Source organism: Piliocolobus tephrosceles, chromosome 11 (assembly GCF_002776525.5).
Source record: "Piliocolobus tephrosceles isolate RC106 chromosome 11, ASM277652v3, whole genome shotgun sequence".
Taxonomy (NCBI): domain Eukaryota; kingdom Metazoa; phylum Chordata; class Mammalia; order Primates; family Cercopithecidae; genus Piliocolobus; species Piliocolobus tephrosceles.
In genome coordinates this window covers 122735375-122756286 of record NC_045444.1, presented here as the reverse complement: position 1 = coordinate 122756286, position 20912 = coordinate 122735375, and the positions used below count along the sequence as shown (strand labels likewise).

The 20912-nt window shown below is 38.1% G+C and overlaps 1 protein-coding gene across 2 annotated transcripts in view; it reads left to right on the top strand.

Moving 5' to 3' along the window:
• IQCA1 (IQ motif containing with AAA domain 1) overlaps positions 1-20912 on the top strand; it is a 171544-nt gene that overhangs the window by 25513 nt on the left and 125119 nt on the right. For both annotated transcript variants that reach the window (XM_023228745.1, XM_023228744.2), the window contains exon 6: positions 16240-16445. In XM_023228745.1, the coding sequence (XP_023084513.1) occupies positions 16240-16445 (206 nt within the window). The remainder of the gene's footprint in view (positions 1-16239; positions 16446-20912) is intronic.

The window sequence follows — 20912 nt, the reverse complement described above, 5'->3', positions numbered from 1 at the left end:
AGATTTCTTTTTTGTCTGTAATCATCACATTTTCTAAAATAGTCAAATTTTACTTTGTTAATTAGAAAAACACACATATTTAAAAGTAAAAGCAGCTCACCAAAATGTCAGAATAGAAGCAGCCTGACTTCACTCCCCACAACAGAAAATCAAAAACGAATATCCAGCACCAAGATTATCACCATCAATGTCCCATAACTCAAATTGAAGGATGACATGACCTCCAGGGCCACAGAGAAGTAAAAAAAAACTCTGAGCCGATAGTAAGAAAATTAGACTTCTATATCCACAGTGCTCCTCCCCACAATCTGTCAGGCACCTCATGTATGGAAAATCTCCCCCAGACTCATGGTTTCTACCCTGGAGAAAGTGAGATCAAAGTAAACAATCAGCTTCCCCATCTTGGGTTCCCTTGCAGGAGAACTATCCCTGCCTCAACCTACAGGAAGCATCATGAGTATCTGTAGGGATAAAAACCTTTTAGGGCAGCCAGAGGCAAAGGGAAAGGCAGGACTAGCAACCCCAGCCCACAAAACTCTTCACTGTATCTTGGCCAAAAGAGATGCAAAGTCAGAATGGCTGTTCAGCAGCACCACACTGTAGAAGGCAGGCTCCACAGGTCCCCCAGGCACAAACCACTAGCCAGCCTTCCTGCATAGCAGGGATATCCCCTTTGGGACCTTCCCCATTGGGACAGGCAGCACTCCAAACATTTGCTAGAGCTAATGCAAACCTGGGCTTAAGGTTCCATACAGTACTGAAAAGGAGGCAGTGACCTAGCAATAAAGGAAATTCAACAGGTAAATTGTAAAGAACCCCTAAGCAAACATATGAAAGGGAAACCAAAACAATCCAGACAGAAAAGACTGGAAAAAATAACTAATTCCTCAATGACAAGACATAGACATACACCAACAAGAAATAACAGCCAACAGGAAATGTGACCTCCTCAATGAGACAAAGCAAGAAGCCAGTGACTGACCCTAATGAGATGGCAACATGTGTGCCATCAGATCAATAATTCCAAAGAGCAATTTTAAGGAAACTCAGCCAACTCCAAAATAACACAGGAAAGCAATTTTTAAATTTGTCAGAGAAAGTTAACAAAGGTATTGAAATAATTTTTAAAAATCAAATCCTGGAACTGGTAAATACATTTGCTAGACAGAAAAATACATTAGAGATTCTTAACAGCAAAGTGGATCAAGCAAAGGAAAGAATCAGCTTGAAGGCAAGCTATTTGAAAATACAAAGTCAGAGGAGAAAAAGAATGAAAAGGAATGAAGAATACCTACAATATATAGAAAATTACCTCAGAAGAGCAAATCTAAGAATCATTGGTATTCAAGATAGAGTTGAAAAAAGGTAGAAGCTTATTCAAATAAATAATAACAGAAAACATTTCAAACCTAGAGAAAGATAAAAATATCCAAGTATAGGAAGGTTAGAGATCACTAAACAGGTTAAACCCAAATAAGACTATCCCAAGGTATATAATAATGAAACTCTCAAAAGTGAATGACAGCAATGGGAGTCTAAAAGCAACAAGATAAAATAAGCAAATAACATATAATGGAGCTCCAGTTTGGTAACAGACTTCTCAAAGGAAACCATACAAGCCAGGAGGGAGTAGAACAACATACTGAAAGTTCTGAAAGAAAGAAAAAAAAAAAACCTGTCAACCAAGAATACTGCACTCAACAAAGCTGAACTTCAAACATGAAGAAGAGATAAAGTGTTTCCCAGACAAACAAAATTTGAGGGAATTCATCACTGCCAGACCCATCTAACAAGAAATGCTAAAGGGAGTTCTTCAGTCTGAAAGAAAAAACACTAACATGCAGAAAGAAAACATTTAAAGATCTAAAAGCCACTGATAAAAGTAAGCATACAGACAAGGCCAAATTACTCTAATACTATAATTGTGGTGTGTAATCCACTCATATCTCTAGTAAGACTAAAAGACTATCAAAATTAACAATAACTATAGCAGCTTGTTAAGAGACAGTAATATAAAAATATGTAAATTGAGACAACAAAAAGTCAAAATATGGGCAGATAAAGTGTAGTTGTTTTAGTTTTTTCCTTTATTTCTATGCCTTTCTTTGTGATCAAAGGTAAGTCCTCATCTGTTTAAAATAACTTATATGATTTGTTGTAAGCCCAATGATAACCAGAAAGCAAAAACCTATGATAGATACACTAAAAATAAAAAAGCAATTAATTAAAACATATTGCCAGAGAAAATCACCTAAACACAAAGGAAAGGTATATAAAAGGAAGAGCGGAATTACAAACAACCAGAAAAAAAATGTAAATGGTAGTAGTACATTCTTACCTATCAAAAATAGCATTTAATGTAAATGGACTAAATTCTCCAGTTAAGTGATATAGAGTGGCTGAATGGATTTTAAAAATTAAAAGATCCAACCATATGCTGTGTACAGGAGGCCACTTTCACCTATAAAGACACACATGGACTTAAAGAAAGGAATGGAATAAGATATTCCATGCAAGTGGAAAAAAAGGACAGGAATATGTATACTTCTATTAAATAAAATAGACTACAAACTGGCCGGGCGCAGTGACTCACACCTGTAATCCCAGCACTTTGGGAGGCTGAGATGCGTAGATCATTTGAGGTCAGGAGTTCAAGACCAGCCTGGCCAACATGGTGAAGCCCCGCCTTTACTAAAAATACAAAAATCAGCCAGATGTTGTGGTAGGCGCCTGTAATCCCAGCCACTCGAGAGGCTGAGGCAGGACAATCGCTTGAACCTGGGAGGTGGTGGCTGTAGTAAGCTGAGATCGCACCACTGCACTCCAGCCTGGATGACAGAGCAAGACTCCATCTCAAAAAAAAATAAAAGACTACAAACCAAGGATTGTAAAAAAGAACCCCAAAAGGCTACTATATAATGATAAAGGAGTCAATTCAGCAAGAGAATAATTATATATTAAACCAACACTGGAGCACCCAAATATAAAGCAGACATTAAATCAACCTAAAGGGAGAGATATACTACAATACAATAATAATGGGTGGCTTCAACACCCCATTCTTAGTCGTGGACAGATCATCCAGAAAGAAAATCAACAAAGAAACATGAGAATTAAGCTACACACTAGACCAAAATGGACCTAACTGACATTTACAGAACATTTTACCCAACTGCTGCAGAATACACATTTTTCTCATCAGCACATGGAATAGTCTCCAGAATAGACTATGTGTTAGTCCACAAAACAAATTTTAAAAATTTGAAATCCTATCAAGTATTTTTTCTGATGATGATGGAATAAAACTAGAAATCAATAATAAGAGAAAACTTGGAAATTATACAAACGTGGAAATTAAACGACATGCTCCTAAATGACCAACAGGTCAATGAAGAAATTAAGAAGAAAATTTCAAAAGTTCCTGAAACAAATGAAAATGGAAACCAACATATGAAAATCCATGGGATATAACAAAAGCAGCACTAAGGGAGATGTTTATAGCAAATAAAGGCTTACATCAGAAAAACAGAAAGAGCTCAAACAACCTAATAGTGCACCTCAAGGTACTAGAAAGGCAAGGAGAAATCAAACCCAAAATTAGTGAAAGGAAAGAAATTAAGATCAGAGCAGAAATAAATGAAATTGATACTAAAACACATACACACACAAATCAACAAAATGAACAGTTGAGTTTTTGAAAAGATAACAAAATTGACAGACTTTTAGCTAGACTAGGAGGAAAAAAGAGAGAAGACCAAAATAAAAGAAATCAGAAATTTAAGAGGAGACTTAACAGTGATACCACAGAAATATATAGGATCATTAGAAACTATGACAAACAAACTGTACATCAACAATTTGGAAAGCCTGTAAGAAACAGATAAATTTCTGGACCTACCAAAATTGAACCATGAAGAAACAGAAAACCTGAACAGACCAGTGACGACTAATGAGATTGAATCAATAATAAAAAGCCTCCCATCAAAGAAAAGCCCAGGACCTGATGGATTCCCTACTAAATTCCATCAAACATTTAAAGAACTAATACCAATACTACTCAAACTATTAAAAAAAAAAAATTAAAGAGAAGAAAAGACCAGGTGACACTTGAACCACACAGGTTTGAACTGCATGGGCCCACTTATAAGCAGATTTTTCTTCTACCTCTGCCATGCTTAAGACGGCAAGACCAACCTCTCCTCTTTCTCCTCCTCAGCCTACTCAGTTTGAAGACAATGAGGATGAAAACTTTTATGATGATAGATTTCTACTTAGTAATAATCTTCTCTTCCTTATGATTTTAATAACATTTTCTTTTCTCTCGCTTACTTCATTGTAAGAATACAGTATGCAATACATGTAATATACAAAATATGTGTTAATGGACTGTTTATGTTATCAGTAAGGCATCTGGTCAACAAGTTATCAGTAGTTAAGTTTTTGGGAGTCAAATGTTATGTGTAGATTTTTTTGCTGTGTGTGGCACCAGCACTCCTAACTCGCATGTTGTTCAAAAGTCATCTGTACTTTCAAACTCATTCTATAAGGTCTGGTACCAAAGCCAGACATAGACACAACAAAAAAAGAAAACTACTGGCCAACATCCCCAATGAACATAGATGGAGAAATCCTCAACAAAACACTAACAAACCAAATTCAACAATGCTTTAAAAAGATCATTCACAACAACGAGAACACATGGACACAGGGAGGGAAACAACACACACGGTGGGGCCTGTTGGAGGTAGGGGGCGGGTGGAGGGAGAGCATCAAGAAAAATAGCTAATGCATGTGGGGCTTTGCACCTAGGTGATGGGTAGATAGGTGCAGCAAACCACCGTGGCACACATTTACCTATGTAACAAACCTGCACATCCTGCACATGTACCCTGGAAATTACAATTAAAAAAAAATACAATCAGGAAAAAAAAAAAAGAAAGATCATTCACCATGACCTAGCAGGATTCATCCCAGAGATGCAAGAATGGTTCAACATACACAAATCAATAAGCATGAAACATCACATTAACAAAACCAAGAACAAAAACCATGTGATCATTTCAATAGATGCTGAAAAAGCGTTCCGTAAAATTCAACATCCCTTTACGATAGCAATTCTAAACAAACTGGACACCGAAAGAACATACCTCCCAACAGTAAAGGCAATATATGACAAACCCACAGCTAACATCATACTGAATGGCGGAAAATTTGAAGCCCTTTCCTCTAAGCTCTGGAGCAGGACAAGGATGCCCACTCTTACAACTTTTATTCAACATAATACTGGAAGTCCTAGCCAGAGTAATTTGGCAAAAGAGAAAAATCAAAGACATCAAAATTGGAAAGGAAGAAGTCAAATTAGCCCTTTTTTGCCGATGATATGATCTTATAGCTGGGAAAACCTAAAGACTCCATCAAAAAACTGTAAGAATTTATAAATGAATTCAGTAAAGTTACAGGAAACAAACCAGCATGCTAAAATCAGTAGCATTTCTATAGCCAACGGTGAAAAATCTAAAAAGATTCAAAAAAGTAATCCCATTTACAGTACCTACAAAAATTATGAAACACCTAGGAATAATTTAAACCAAAGAAGTGAAAGATTTCTACAAGGAAAACCATAAAGCACTGATGAAAATGTTGAAGAGGACACAAAACATGGAATGATATATTCCATGCTCATGGATTGGAAGAATTAATACTGTTAAAATATGAATACTACCCAATAAATGTACAGATTTAGTGCAATCTCTATCAAAATAACAATGATATTCTTCACAAAAATAGAAAAAAAATTCTAAAATTCCTATAGAACCACAAGAGACGCTGAATAGCCCAAACAATCCTGAGCAAAAAGAAAAAAGCTGGAGGTATTACATACACTACCTGACTTCAAAATATACTACAAAACAGTAGTAACCAAAACAGCATGATACTGGCTTGAAAACAGACACACAGACCAATGGAACAAATTGAAAACCCTGAAATAAATCCATGCATTTACAGCCCATTTATTTTCGACAAAGGCTCCAAGAACCTACATTGGAGAAAGGACAGTCACTTCAAGAAATGATGCTAGGAAAACTGGATAACCATATGCAGAAGATTAAAGCTAGACCCCTGTATCTCACCATCTGCAAAGTCAAATCAAAATACATTATTATCAAAAAGACAAAAAATAATGGATTCCGGCAAGAATGTGGAGAAAAAAGAACGCCTGTGCACTGTTGGTGGGAATGCAGATTAACCACTATGGAAACCAGTATGGAAGTTCCTCAAAAGACTAAAAATACAACTATTAGGCTGATAGAACCATTAACAGTAATGGCAAAAACCACAACTACTTTTTGCACCAACCTAATACCATATGATCCAGCAATCCCACTATTGAGTGCATATCCCAAAGAAAGGAGACCAATACATCAAAGAGGTATCTTCACTTGCATGTCTGTTGCAGCACTATTCACAATAGCCAAGATATGGAATCAACCTAAGTGCCTATTAGCAGATAAGTGAATACAGAAAATGTGGTAGGTATATACACAATGGAATATTATTCAGCCATAAAAAGTGATGAAATCCTGTCATTTGCAGACATGAATGGAACAGGAGGTCATTATGTTAAGTGAAATAAGCCAGCACAGAAAAACAAAAATCACATATTGTCACTTACACATGGGAGCTAAAAAAGTAGATTATCTGAAGATACAGAGTAGATTGGTGGTTACCAGAGGACTGGAAGGGTAGGTGGGTGAGGGGAGATGAAGAGACATTGATTAATGGGTGGAAAAATACAGTTCTTTAGAAGGAATAAGATCTAGTGTTTGATAGTTCAATAAGGTGAGTATAGTTAACAATAATCAATTGTATATTTCTAAATAGCTAAAAGAGTAGGATTTGAATATTCTCAGTATAAAAAAAAGATAAATATTTGAGATGATGGATAGTCCAATTACCCTGATTTGATCATTACACATTACATGAATATATCCACATATCACATATACCCTGAAAATATGAACATCTATTATGCATTCATTTTTTAAAATAAAGAAATAGTACTATGTTTTACAAAACAAAAAAAGTAATATTAAATGGCAGTAGAGTTTCATAAATTTTTCCCCTAAGATCTCCAGATTGTTTGGTGTATATGGGTAGGTGGGTATATGATGATATGTTAGTATTTCTCTGTTCAACACCCGTAAGAGACACATGGATATAGAATGTAATTATAAAAACAATTGTTACATCCAGTTTTCTACTTTAAAAATTAAACTGTAAGTCAAAAGATTTAATCTAATACAATCTAAGTTTAACATGAAATTTTACTTTAGAATCAGTTGGGATTCAACAACTTCTATTTAATTAGATTTCCATTTTATTTAATTCAGTCTACATTTACTGAACACCTATGCTGTGCCATACACTAGAAACTTAGGCAATATTCAAACAGTTTGTTCATGCTAAAGTCTTACTAGCTTACACTGATACCATACAAAGATAGAATTACATGTTTTTAACTTTCTTTTAGTGTTATTTTGTAATTTACATGTACTCAGCTCAAATGAATGAAGTTTGTATTAATTTTTTCGGCAATACACAGTTTGGTATAAAGAGAATAACGTCTGTTTTGTATTCAATGTGACTTTCTTCAGTTTGCTTTTTTTTTTTCTTGAGTATGTCTTCACTTGGCATTACATGTTCTATTGAAATTTTACACCATTGAGAGATATATGGATTCAGTTTTTAAAAGAATGTTATCTTCTGTTCACTGGCTGAAAACCATTTTTAAAAATCCAAAATCTGTTACCCTAAATCCAAGAAATGTTTGCAATTGAATATATTTTCCACTATATCACTGGTTAAGATATTACCTACTCATTTTAAAATTTATTTTTTATTATTTCATTTTGTTGCACTATACCAATGTAGAAACCGTTGACTTATCTGATCTAAACCGTATTTGTATCTTTAGGAGAGGCTTGGAATATTTCTAGGAGTGACTATTTAGTAACTGAAACCAAAATTAGAGCAAGAGACATCATCATGCCTTCAATTCCTGACCAAATGTTTCTTTTACCATTGTCATATAAATTATCTTTTTTTGGATATTGCCATTTTAAATATTTATATTCTAAAATACAAAGAAAAATAAATAGCACTCTAAAATTTATGTGCAGTTATTTTAATTGGCAGAGCCAATGGAGTGGATCAAGTAGAAGGAAACTTAATGATTGTAATACATTTCATTTTGTGGATCCCTTTGAAATAATTTGTCCTACAGTCATGACCATCATATATTTTATGTTACCCTGAAGCTATCAATGTTTGCATTATAATAAAGAACACTGGGGAAACACTTATTAAAAAGGAAGACCTGTCACTTTTAAACGCATCTACTGAATCCTAAAAGCACCATAAAACCCTGTTCACTTTCCCATTCTAACATGAAGCAAGCTGTATTCTAAACTATTTTTTGGCCAATACATTCCATTTCTTTCTTATTAACAACTAACCTCAAGTACGAGCTTGGGCGCCCAAATGAGCACGGCCCTCTCCCGAGACTCCGTTTGGGAAAGCTCTGTGCATATTGTAACTGCTTTTGTTGCCCTCAGAACATGGAGTTCCTCTTTGGGAATTGCTGTCAAAGCCAAAGTGAGCAAAGAATCTAAATGAAATTCTCTTTGATGATCACACTTTCATTTCAAAATGAAATGAAACTGTGTAGTCTAGCTTGGTCATGTGCATTATTCATCATATTTGCTGCAGATGATCTTTGATTGTTTTTATTTAAAAAAAGTTCTCAAAAAATCGATTCGCTGTGATTTGTGGGGTTTTTGTTTGGCTTCGTTTTTGTTTTGTTACACTTTTTAAATGCAAAAGGGCTGTTCCCTACATGTCCTGGGAAGGAAGCAGCACCTTGGAAACGAGTGTGAGTTTCCAGGCACCAGCGTTGAAGGCCTGCTCCCCTGCACTGAGGGAGAACCAGGCACGGGGTTGGAGGGCAGTTGGGAGTGTGCGCTTCCCAGGCAGACAGAGCTAGGCTCAAGCCCGGCTCTGCAGTGTGCCAGTGGAAGGATTTTGAGTGACATACTTACCAGTGAGCCTCAGTTTCTTCTTCTGTAAGGGCAGGAGAGTGCTACCTATTTCACAGAGATGCTGTTAGGAGGCCCTTATGACAGACTGAAGGAAAATGGTCTAGCCTGGAGCTTGGTAAGATATGCCATCATGGAATGCTGGCTGATGTTAATTATCTTGAAAAATTATAGTATGTTGTCACGATATCTGACTGATTTCATACAGTGGAAAACTATCAAGAACTACAACTTTTCATGCAACAAAACACAAAATAATTTCATGCAACAAAAAAAAATTCAAAATAAATAAATTGTTGTGTAAAATACATGTGCAACTGAGTTCAAACTATAAAACATCCTGGCCTTTGTCATCATATACTGCTGAAGTTACGAACTGAAAATGTAGTCTGTTAAAAATATGATCCTGTAAAGCAAAGGGTTTGGAGTAGCCCATAGGGTTTAAATCTCATCTGCGGCTACTGTAGCTAGCTGCAGGGGGGAATTGTGGAGGCAAAAATGGTGCTACCTGTGCACACAGCTTGTGTTTTTGCACCAGCAAAAAGTCTGCAAACACAACAAGCAGGGCATCCTGTGCAACTGTGTCTGCAGGGCCGTCAGACACCTGAGTGGGGAGATTAGAATTTCAAGAAGGACGCCTGGAAGCATCGTGGTTTCAAAAGGCCACTTCAGGAGGCTTTGGGGGAAAAAAGGAAAAGTCACCGTTTTCTTTTCTATGACATGGGATTTTGCAATCTAGTTACTTGGGAACCTCTGGTTTTATTTTTAGTTTTTTCTTCGTATTGGGATGCCGTTTTATTCTTGTCTCAGGTCTCCAGATCATCAGAGACTAAATGACGAAAAGAATTCTCTTCTTTACCCTCCTGTTTGTCCCCTGAGCCCAGGACTCCTTTGTCTACATTCTAGGGCAGGACATCTGCCTTTACTTATCTGATATGAGGGCTCATTGCAAAGTGATGTAATGCAGCAGTTTAAAGCCCTTAAGGTCAAGAACCCTGGAGCCAACCTACCTGGGTTCAGATTCTAGTTCGGCTATTTTCTAGCTGTGTGAACCTGGGCTGGCACCTTGACCCCTTTGTGCCACAGTTGCTATACATGTAAAATGGAGGCAGTAATAACTCCTAGCTCGTAGATTGGTATTAAGCATTAAAGAAATTGCTATCTGCAAGGCATTTAAACTAGTGTCTGGCAGGAGTAGCATACAGTAAGCCACACAGTAAGCACTACGTGTTAGCTGTTAATTTTTTAAATAGATTATTCACATGCATTTAGATGCTCACATCATTCATAATTCAAAAATGCTCCTAAACTTGCCATCTTTTACCTATTTAAGTTAGCAAAGATCAAAAAAGTTAACGTTACAATGTTGGCAAGGTATAGAAGCACAGACATTGTCATGCACTTCTTGTGAGGGGAGAGTAAATAGCCCAGCCTCTTTGCAAGGCAGTTCAGCGGTATTGCAATTACAAATGCACATTTTTTATAAAAGTGTGGTCTATAGTACCCATCAATTTTTTTTTTTTAAGTCAGAGGAAACCTATCAGCAGAGAGAGATAGCAAAGCACGGAGAGTAAGAACAGACACTCCAGAAACAGATGCCTCAGGCCAAAGCCCCAGCCACTTCCTAGCTGTGTGACCCTGGACAAGTTCCTTGACTTCTTTGTGCCTCAATTTTCTCATATAAAGATGAAGATAATAATGCTACCTAGTAGCATAAGGCTGTGTTGAGAAATAATTAATACTTTTCAACCACGTAAAATAGTGCCTAGCAAACCATAAATGCCATCAAAGTGTTTATTTTAATATATGTTTAAAGAAAGTAGTGCACAAGGGTAACAGATGAAAAGCCCACCACTAATTAATTGTAAGCACAACTAGACCTCTTATAACCCAGTTCCTAATAAAGCTATTTTTTTTACATACTAAAATTTTTTTCAGAAACTAGGCTTAACAGGCTAGAACATTTTAACATTTTTTATTCTTTAATAGTTTTGTGCCCACTAAAATTGTTGCATCTAAGATAAAGATTTACCATAACTTTACTCTGAGCAGAGGGTAGAAGCAAACCATCAGCTCTAGCTATCCATACTATCTTTCTTCACTTCTCCTGCTGGGCTCATCTTTATGAGTAGGTATATTGTATAAACACAGATACATAAATATAGATATATTACTCCGAAATGAAATGATGAAACAAAATGGCTGATTTTAATAAACTAAAGAACACTTCCCTCTTCGCGTGATCTTGAAATGAACCAACTAAGGAGCGGTGCATTCCACAGCGTGAGGTCTTCCATGTGCAAAATTAGAGCCACGGCATGCGGCGAGCCCAATGATCTGACCGAACACGCGCCTCTAAGTGCTTCCTAATGAACACTGAGGTGTCCAGGGGCGCCGCGGTGCTCATCAGTCTCTGCATTGACAATGGCAAGAAATTTCACAGGATGGTCATTTGCTGGGAATAGATGTCTACCCTGCTCCTTCTTTACCTTCGGTAACAACAAAGCGCCACGAAGTGCACCATCCGACAAGACAGCGAGCTGCCCCAGAAAGTTAACAGCATTCAGTCACTTATTTGCTAGTATATTTGCAGCTGATAAATTGAACAGACTTTCATTTGGACAAATGTCCATTTTCTCTTACTAATTTGAAGAAGGATTTTTAAAGACAAAGCCCATCAAACATTAGATAAGCATTTTAAGTTAATGGACCATGTAGTCCTATTTCCCCACAAACTCAGGAGGCATCACATTATGTCCTATTTTTACAGCAACATCAATTATTAATATGTATATTTTTGCTGACAGAGGACCTTGCCATAAATGTAGGTTTCGTTATCCAGTTCTGGGTCATTAACTATGGAAAGCTTGTAAATATAATGGTTTATTCACATGGGAAGCCTTCATTAAGATGCATTATTCTACAGCTGATGTATTTCAATATATGGTATACTATCGTGTTTTCTCTATCTCCCTTTAATATTTGTAATTTATTTTTAAATGAGTTGCTGTTTATGCAGTGAGTTAACAAATTTGAATTCCACATGACCAAAGTTGCTAAAGAGGAAAAGATGTTTTAGCCCAAAGGAAAAGCTGCTCATTAACATAGGACCTAAATATGTTATAACCTTTAAATTCAAAAGCAACCAGAGAAAGGAGCCACAAATGACCCAAATGTATTTTTGTCAGAGAAAGTCTATATCAAGAAACATGCATGAATACACACATATTAACAGCACAGCATGGTGTAATAGGAGAAACACAGCACTAAAGGAGCCGGGAAGCCTCATTGCTGGATTCTTCATTAACGTGGAATGACGGGAAAGTCACTGAGTTCTGAACCTCTGTTTCCTCATCTGTTCAGTAGGATAGTCATGTCCTCATTCTTACCTCAAATAATAGATGTGTGGCCAACATGGTGAAACCCTGTCTCTACTAAAAATACAAAAATTAGCTGGGCGTGGTGGTGCACTCCTATAGTCCCAGCTACTCAGGAGGCTGAGGCAGGAGAATCACTTGAACCTGGGAGGTGGAGCTTGCAGTGAGCCGAGATCGTGCCACTGCACTCCAGCCTAGGCAACAGAGTGAGACTCTGTCTCACAAAAAAAATAAATAAAAATAAAATGAAATAAAAATAGATGTGGACATGAATAAAGAAACACAGTACAGGAATATGTAAGACAGGAACCATGCCAAGGGGCTATTAGGAAAATCCAGTGACAGCTGAGTGTTTTGTTGCACTCATGGATTGTGGAAGTATTAGGAAGTTTCTTGGACACTTCGTATAGGGCTGTTGACAAGACACAAATTAGAATCACTTGCTCATTCATTCGTTTTTAGGGATGAAAGGAGAAAAGACTCAGGTAAAATATAGTTTGTCTGTATACGACTATGAAGGAAATCTACAAATAACAACAGGAACAACATGATTTGGAGAAAAGCAACACCAGATGATACATTACACGGTAGATAATTGTGTCATTATTAATACAAGACTTCAAAACAATTTTACACTTTCATCAGAGGCAAAAAAAAATTTGGGTCGTTTATTGCAGAGATCCATTTTAACATCTCCATGAAAACTAAATTAGCCGTTGGAGAGATTAAAGTCTCTATATGAATTTATGCTATATGTCTTACACACTTAAGATGTAAACACTAGGAATGAAAAACATTACCTGGATGATATAAGAATTGGATATTTTAATGATAATATAAAGGAAATTCCTACTGTTCAGTTTTGACACAAAATATATAATATAAAGAAAAGTCATGCTTTTGAGCACCTTTATTGAGGCAATTAATGATCATTTGTTTTTAACATTGTTCTTTAAAATGATTCTGTAATTCTCATTCTATATTTGCTTTTATATTACTTTAAAAAGTAATTTTTAGGGTTTTTCTTCTAGCATCATAAAAGTTGTATTTTCTCAGCCAGGCACGGTGGTTCACCCCTGTGATCCCAGCACTTTAGGACGCAGAGGCGGGTGAGTTGCCTGAGTTTAGGTGTTTAAGACCAGCCTGGGCAACACGGCAAGACCCCATCTCTACAAAAAGTATAAAAAATCACCCAAGTGTGGTGGTGTGCACCTGTACTCCCACTACTCAGAAGGCTGAGGTGGGAGGATTGCGTGAGCCCAGGAGGCAGAGGTTGCAGTGAGCTGAGATTGTGCCCTTGTACTCCAGCCTGGGTGACAGAGTGAGACTTTGTCTCCAAAAAAGAAAAGTTGTTTGTTCTCATTCTACTAAACTTAGAAAATTGGCTCAAATTTCCTTAGGATTTTCTAATGCATATATTTACAAAGTATGATATATGTGGTTTCCTTTTCTCTTTTCACTGACTTTACGGGGTGAGTGGACACTGTATTTTAACATCTTCATTGTGAAATCCCTCCCACCTCCAGAGGTTCATAGGTATTTCTTTGAGAGTGTGTGTATATGTGTATGTACATTTGTGTTACATTTAACTAATTCATTCAAAATTTTAGTTCAAGACATGAATTGAATCTTTAAGATAATGATTTTTTCGAAGTAATTGATTTAAGTTTATAGTTTTGCTAATGTCTTTTGTAAACAGGGTCTTGAATTTTGTCATATTCTTGTTTCACAGCTTTCAAAATGGACTTTAACGTTGTTCTCTTACCCTTGGACATTTCTTTACTCCAGAGCTCCCTAGTATTCCTGGATTTCACCCACTTAGCTATTGGTGCAGCCTGTCCTAATGACAAGAATCACAATAATGTTCACCATAGTGACTACAAAAAATAAGAAAGGAACAAGTATAAAATAAGAAACTATTCTGGGAATATAAGAGCATGCCCAAAATTAAAACAACAACAGTAACCACTCCAAAATTTAAATAATCCAAATGGTACACATAACTGAAAATCAAATTGGTTCTGGAAGATAAAGCTAAAGAAATCTCCTATCTGCACTATAACATGGTGATTTTTTTCTCCTATTTGCACTATCACCTAGTGCAAATAGACAAATGGAAAATATAAAAGCTCAGAGTCATGAAAGATCAATCTGGTGGTCTGGCATTTATCTAATGTTTACTGCAGACAAGGAAATGGAGAGAAAGAAATAATAGAAGGAAAACTTGAAGAGTTGAAGGTAATTCTTTATATTGAATAGACCTACCAAAGGAGAATACAATGAATGAAGAAATGTCTACACCTAGATACATTTTGATGAACTTTCAAAACTCTTAAGAGTAAAGCATTATAAATACTTTCAGGGAGGTAAACAGCTTACTTGCAAAGGAACAACAGTTCCGTTTGCAAAAAAGGAGCTGGAAACTCGACATATTAGAAGTAGAATTCCTCAAAGGAACTACCAAAATGCCATTCAAGTGGGAGGGACCAAATGAAGTGGGAGGGACCAAATCCTTAGAAATGCAAGTCCTTATAATATTTATGGCTGTACATATTCATTCTGAAAGTTACACTCAAGGACATACTTCAGCAAAATGAAAACTGAAGACAAAAAAGAAGAACAAGGGTCATATGGTTTGGATGTTTGTCCCCTCCAAATCTCGTGTTGAAATGTGATTCCTAATGTTGGAGGTGGAGCCTAGTGGGAGGTGATGGATCATGGGGGCAGATCTCTCATGAATGGCTTAGCACCATCTCCTTGGTGATAAGCGAATTCTCTCAGTTCACACAAGATCTGGTTTTTTATATGAATCTGGGACCTCCCCTTCTTTCTCTCTTGCTCCCTTTCACCACGTGAGGCACTGGCTCCCTGTCATCTTCTGCCATGATTGTAAGTTTCCTGAGGCCTCACCAGAAGCCAAGCAGATGCTGGCACCATGCTTCTCATACAGCCTGCAGAACTATGAGCCAAAATAAACTTATTTTCCTTATAAGTTACCCACCCTCCAGTATTCTTTTATAGCAGTGCAAAAATGGAATGATGCAAAGGGTAAACAGAGAAACCAGGACATCTCATAGTTAAATGTAAACACATCTTTTCAAAATTAATTACAGTCTATGATATTATAAAATGAGAGGTTGTGGGAAGAAAAGTGAACACATGCATAGATCCTATACTTGTTCAAAGACGCTCTAGATTATGATAAATTCTAGACAGATAGAAATATAGATGTTAAGTAACATGTTAAAATTTTAAGATAACCAGTAGAAGATTAAAATAAGATGTATAATTTTTAAATCACTACATGATAAGAATGAACAAAACTAACTCCATAAATCCAGCATAAGGTAGGAAAGGAAAAAACAAAACAAAAAAAAAAAAAAACAAGAAAGTGTGTTAGATAAGAAACTTAAGAAGATTATCTCCAAATGTTTCTTCTATACAATGAATAAAATTTTTCTTTTCTATAATTCTCAGATTGAGTTTTTTAAATCCAGATCTATGTTGTTGACAAGAGAGAAACCTCAAACATATTGAAGCTGAAAACTTCAAAACAAAAGAACATAAAGCATTACGTCAGGGGCTTTGGATTAAATACACTGAGTAAATGCACTCAGTTAGCTTTGCTTCCTCTGGACGCTTGTATTTCTTATTTGCCTTTGCTAGGACACTATGGAAGATATTAACACATTTGTTCAGTTTCTGATATTTTTGCCAGCTCTGTAACTTTTATGACCTCAAATCTTTTTGTTTGTATATATTTTCAGAATCCACCTCCTCTCTTTAATGAAGTCAGTGCTACAGTAATCCAGGCTGAAAAGGTGGACCGCCTGCGGAACGAGGTGCAGATGAAGCATGAAGAGGACTACAGGGACGCCCTGGTTACCATCAAGAATGACCTAAAGTTGATTGAAGGCCTGGACATCAAGGAGAACCTTCAAGACCAGATCCGGCATTGGTTCATTGAATGCAGGTGAACATGAGCTACATCGTGATATGTCCAGGCAGTCTGTTCTTTAGTGTCTGAGGTTATTGTATGTTTTTAAGCACAGAAGCATATTGATATAAGTTTTCTTGGCTTCGTTTTAGAAGTGTGAAATGCCAAGGCTAAGAATTCAGAAATTAATTTTTTTAAATATGGAATAACGGCCCACATAGTGCCTCTGTGACCACATGGCTTGGAATATAATGGGTGCATGACATAGCCCCAGGATGGCAGGACTTCACATGCCAGGTCTGTCTGAAAGCCACGGGACCCAGAAACAACCTTCCCTTCTGGCATCTAGCCAGCCTCTCTACTTGTAAGAAGCTTGAGATTCTCGATCATGGTCCCTCTCGGTCATAATGCTTTGAGGCAGCTGCTGATTCCTGGGACTTGACACCTGGCCACCAGGTTTCCTTGAAATGATGGTGTGTTATGTAGTTCTTGCATTGCTATAAAGAAATAACTGAGGCTGGATAATTTCTAAGGAAAAGAAACTTAATTGGCTCAAGGCTCTACAAGCTTTATGGGAAGCATGGTGCTGGTATCTGCTCCTGTTTGCCTTGGGGAGCTTTAACTCAACTTATGGTGGAAGGTGATGCAGAAGAAGGTGTGTCAAATGGCAAGAGCAAGAGCAAAAGAGAGAGTGCGGGGTTGGCAGTGGGGGGTGGTGCCACACACTTTTAAACAACCAGATCTTGGAAGAACTCCCTCACTATAGCAAGGACAGCACCAAGCCATGAGGGATCTGCCCCCATGAGCCAGACACTTCCCACCAGGCCCTACCTCCAACGCTAGGGATCACATTTCAACATGAGATTTGGAGGGGGCATCCAAACTTTATCAAATGGGTAGATAGGTAGTTTTGGGGACAAGGCTCCGAACGTATTCATATTTAAGGGTGTTCTTTAATGCTCTTAAATGAAACGTTAAATGAGTTAAAACTTGTTTACAAAAGATGATTTTTAAATGGTATTCATCAGAGAATTTTTCTACACAGCAGAACACTTTGTTGGTAACCTAATTAGAAGAGTTTTGTAAATCAATTTTATTTCAAGAAGGGAAGAAAAGAGGGCAGATTGTTATGATAAATCCCAGGAGCCATAGAAGGCAGACTTGCCCATCTGTTTTCTTGATGGGGTATTGCATCATATCACATCAGGTCTCGAGATGTTCTGACGCCAACTGTGGTTAGCTCATCAGGACCAAAGAATTTAAATGTTGGCAGTAGAAAAATCGAACTTTCTCTCAAAAGATTCTATTAAAAGATATCTGTGGCAGGCAGCCTCTAAGCTGGCCTCCAGTGATCCCTCCCCTGAAGTGTAAGGTATACCTAGTAACTCACTTCCAAAGACAAGGATACGGCTAGAGTGATGGGATATCACCTTCATCCTGCTTGCCTTTCCTGCTCTCTCACTTGCCTTTTCCCTTGCTGGCTTAGAGGAGTCAGCCACCATAGTGTCCGCTGCCCAGTGGAGAGGCCCACATGGCAGGGAGCTGGGGGAGGCTCCCGAGCAACAGCCATTGAGAAGCTGAGGGCCCCCCTCCAGCAGCCTGAGAACTAAATGCTACCCACCAACCACAGGCATAGACTTGGAAGTGAATCCCCTTGACCCAAGTGAGCCATCAGATGAGACCACAGTCCCCGCCAGCACTTTGATGGCAGCCTTGTGAGAGACCTTGAAGCAGAGGTGCCCAGCTGAGCCACATCTAGTTCCCCACCCACAGAAACTGTGATACAATATGTGTTTGTTGTTTCAAGCTGCTAAGGCTTGGAATGACTTGTTATGCAGCAATAGGTATCTAATACATGTCAATTACTTTTACAGTGATTTACAAAAATCTAAAGTACTATAAACTTCTTGTATTAACTTTATGTGGGATCCTAATACACTATCTCCTCAATGATACTTCAGTTTTATACCAAAGTTTCTTCACGAATGTTTGGCATAACGATGACATGCTTTTGACTGAGAGTTCCATCCTTTCCTACAATACAATTTTTAAAGTGATGACTTTTAAAAATTCAAAATTGATTACATTTGTGAGGTTTTCTTTCTATGTCTTATTTATCAGAGATATTTTATAGCAAAATGGGATATTTTGAGTGAGGGGGTATTTAAAATGAGGAATTTGATGTTGTGTAAATTCTGTACTGATGATGATGAATGGAGACAGAGGGCTGCGTTAATTGAGCAGATGGTATCGATGTGCACATAGCCCTCCTTTCTCCATCACTTTCCTCCTTGCTTTCTGGGGATGGTTTCATGAGAGCATACATTTGTCAAAACTTATAAAATTCTATCCTTGAAATATGATCAGTTTATTGTATATCACTCAGGCCTCCATAAAGCTGTTAGAAATATATCACGGTAATGGTAGTGTATCAGCAAAAATACCAATGCTTTCCTTCTTTAAAATAATCATGTTCTGTTATCCAGAATACCAAAACCCAGTTTTCCAATCACTACCATCGTTCTCAGACTCCCACTCCTGCTCATGGTATAAGACTTGCATCTTCATCAAAAATGGGTCACAGTAAAAAAGACAATAAATAAATAATTTTAAAAAGCAGTGGGGGAGGGAAGACTTGCATTTGCCAATTATAGGGGACTTTGTCTCTTCTGGTTTCAAGTAGTCTCTTTCAGGTTAACTGTCTCTCGTGGGTAAATCTGAAGTCAATTTAAATGTCTCTTTCTCAAGAATCTTGCCCCATTTTTCTTCTCCTTACTGCATCTGACTGTAAAAGGAAATTCCATATCCTTACACTAACAGCTGGCAGCTGGGGCAAAGAGTGCCAGGCACACCATTTCATACCCTGGTGGTTTTTTGTTTTGTGTTTGTTTGTTTGTTTTTGAGACAGTCTCGCTGTGTCACCCAGGCTGGAGTGCAGTGATGTGTCTCGGCTCACTGCAACCTCCGCCACCCAAGTTTAAGTGATCCTTCTGCCTCAGCCTCCCGAGTGGCTGGGATTACAGGTGCACACCACCATACCAGGCTAATTTTGTATTTTTAGTAGAGACAGGGCTTCACCATGTTGGCCAGACTGGTCTCAAACTCCTAACCTCAAGTAATCCACCCGCCTTGGCCTCCCAAAGTGCTGGGATTACAGGCGTGAGCCACCGCACCCAGCCCCTGGTGGGTTTCTGCAGCCATGTGTGGCTGTGCTGGTCCGGCCCACCTGGTCTGTTGGGGGCTTCCTTTGCAGCCCGTGGTTTCTGCCACTTGTCTCCAGGCACTGGCCACCCACAGTCCAAGCCTCTTAGGTCTGAGCCCAGCTCTGCTGGCTGCTGGTTCTCCCCCATGAACATAGGTGGCGCCAGGCCCATGTCTTAGGGGCCTATCCATCAGGTCCCCTCCATTTTGCTACCATCGAAAATGCTGCTCAGGTGGGAAGATGAGCACCGCCTCGAAGTTCACAGATTCTCCTCAGCCACTCCGGGGCTTCCGCTACGGTCTCAACGTTCACCCCGCTCTTTGACTGAGGCCCTTACAGGATGGGTCCCAAGGACTCAGGGTCCCCACCCTCACTCCTCTCTTTCCTTCCCTCACCGTGCTGCCCCACTGCATTGTTGTTCAAGTTGAGAGTGACTTGTGATGGAAGCCCCCTGACCATTCCCTCCCAGGTTCCTTCTGTCTCCTCCTTGAGCTCTGAGAGCCCCTCCACTTTGCTCCTCCAGGCAGTTTGGCACAATGATTAGGAATGCAAACTGGAGTCATTGCTTCCTGCAAAATGGCTGTGTAAGCTTGGGCAAGTCACTTAGCTTCTCTGTGCGTAGGTTTTCTCATCTGTGATATGAGGACAAGAATCGTCCCTGTTTCACAGAGTTGTGAACAGATGAAGGGTGCTTAGACCTCTTAAGTGTGGGCCACTCCCGTTTCTCCCAGACTGTGGCTGCTGCTCACTCAGATGCCCCCCTCCCATGTAAACTGCAGGTCCCATTAAGACTGTGCCTGCTGGCAGGGTGGAACTGGTATATAAATTTCATGAATAAGCAGTGAATGGTGCAAGCCAATGGTATTACAGGTTTTCATTCTTATTCAATTACGTAATTGGGTCTGGAGAAAATATACTTGGGATGATTTTGTGCAGTTGCAATCATGGAAATGCAGGTAGAAAGGCATTGTTTCAAAAGATTTAAGTCTTCTGATTAAATCACTTTGGTGTACACCTAAAACTGTCCTTTCCATAGCTAACAAGGATTATATGCTGTGTGCTCAATGTTCATGAATTTCCCTTATCAGGAACTTCCCCCATTTTCTCGTGTGTCAAAGAATAGGTATTCAAAAATATATTTTCTGTAAATGAAATGATTCTTTACTTTCATATAGACAGGGTAAAATCTAATTTATTACTAAGTGGCAAAACCAAGTTGACAGCACTATGTACAACTGTAACCCCAAATATGCTAAAATATTTATATATATGTATGTATATATGTGTGTGTGTATATATAG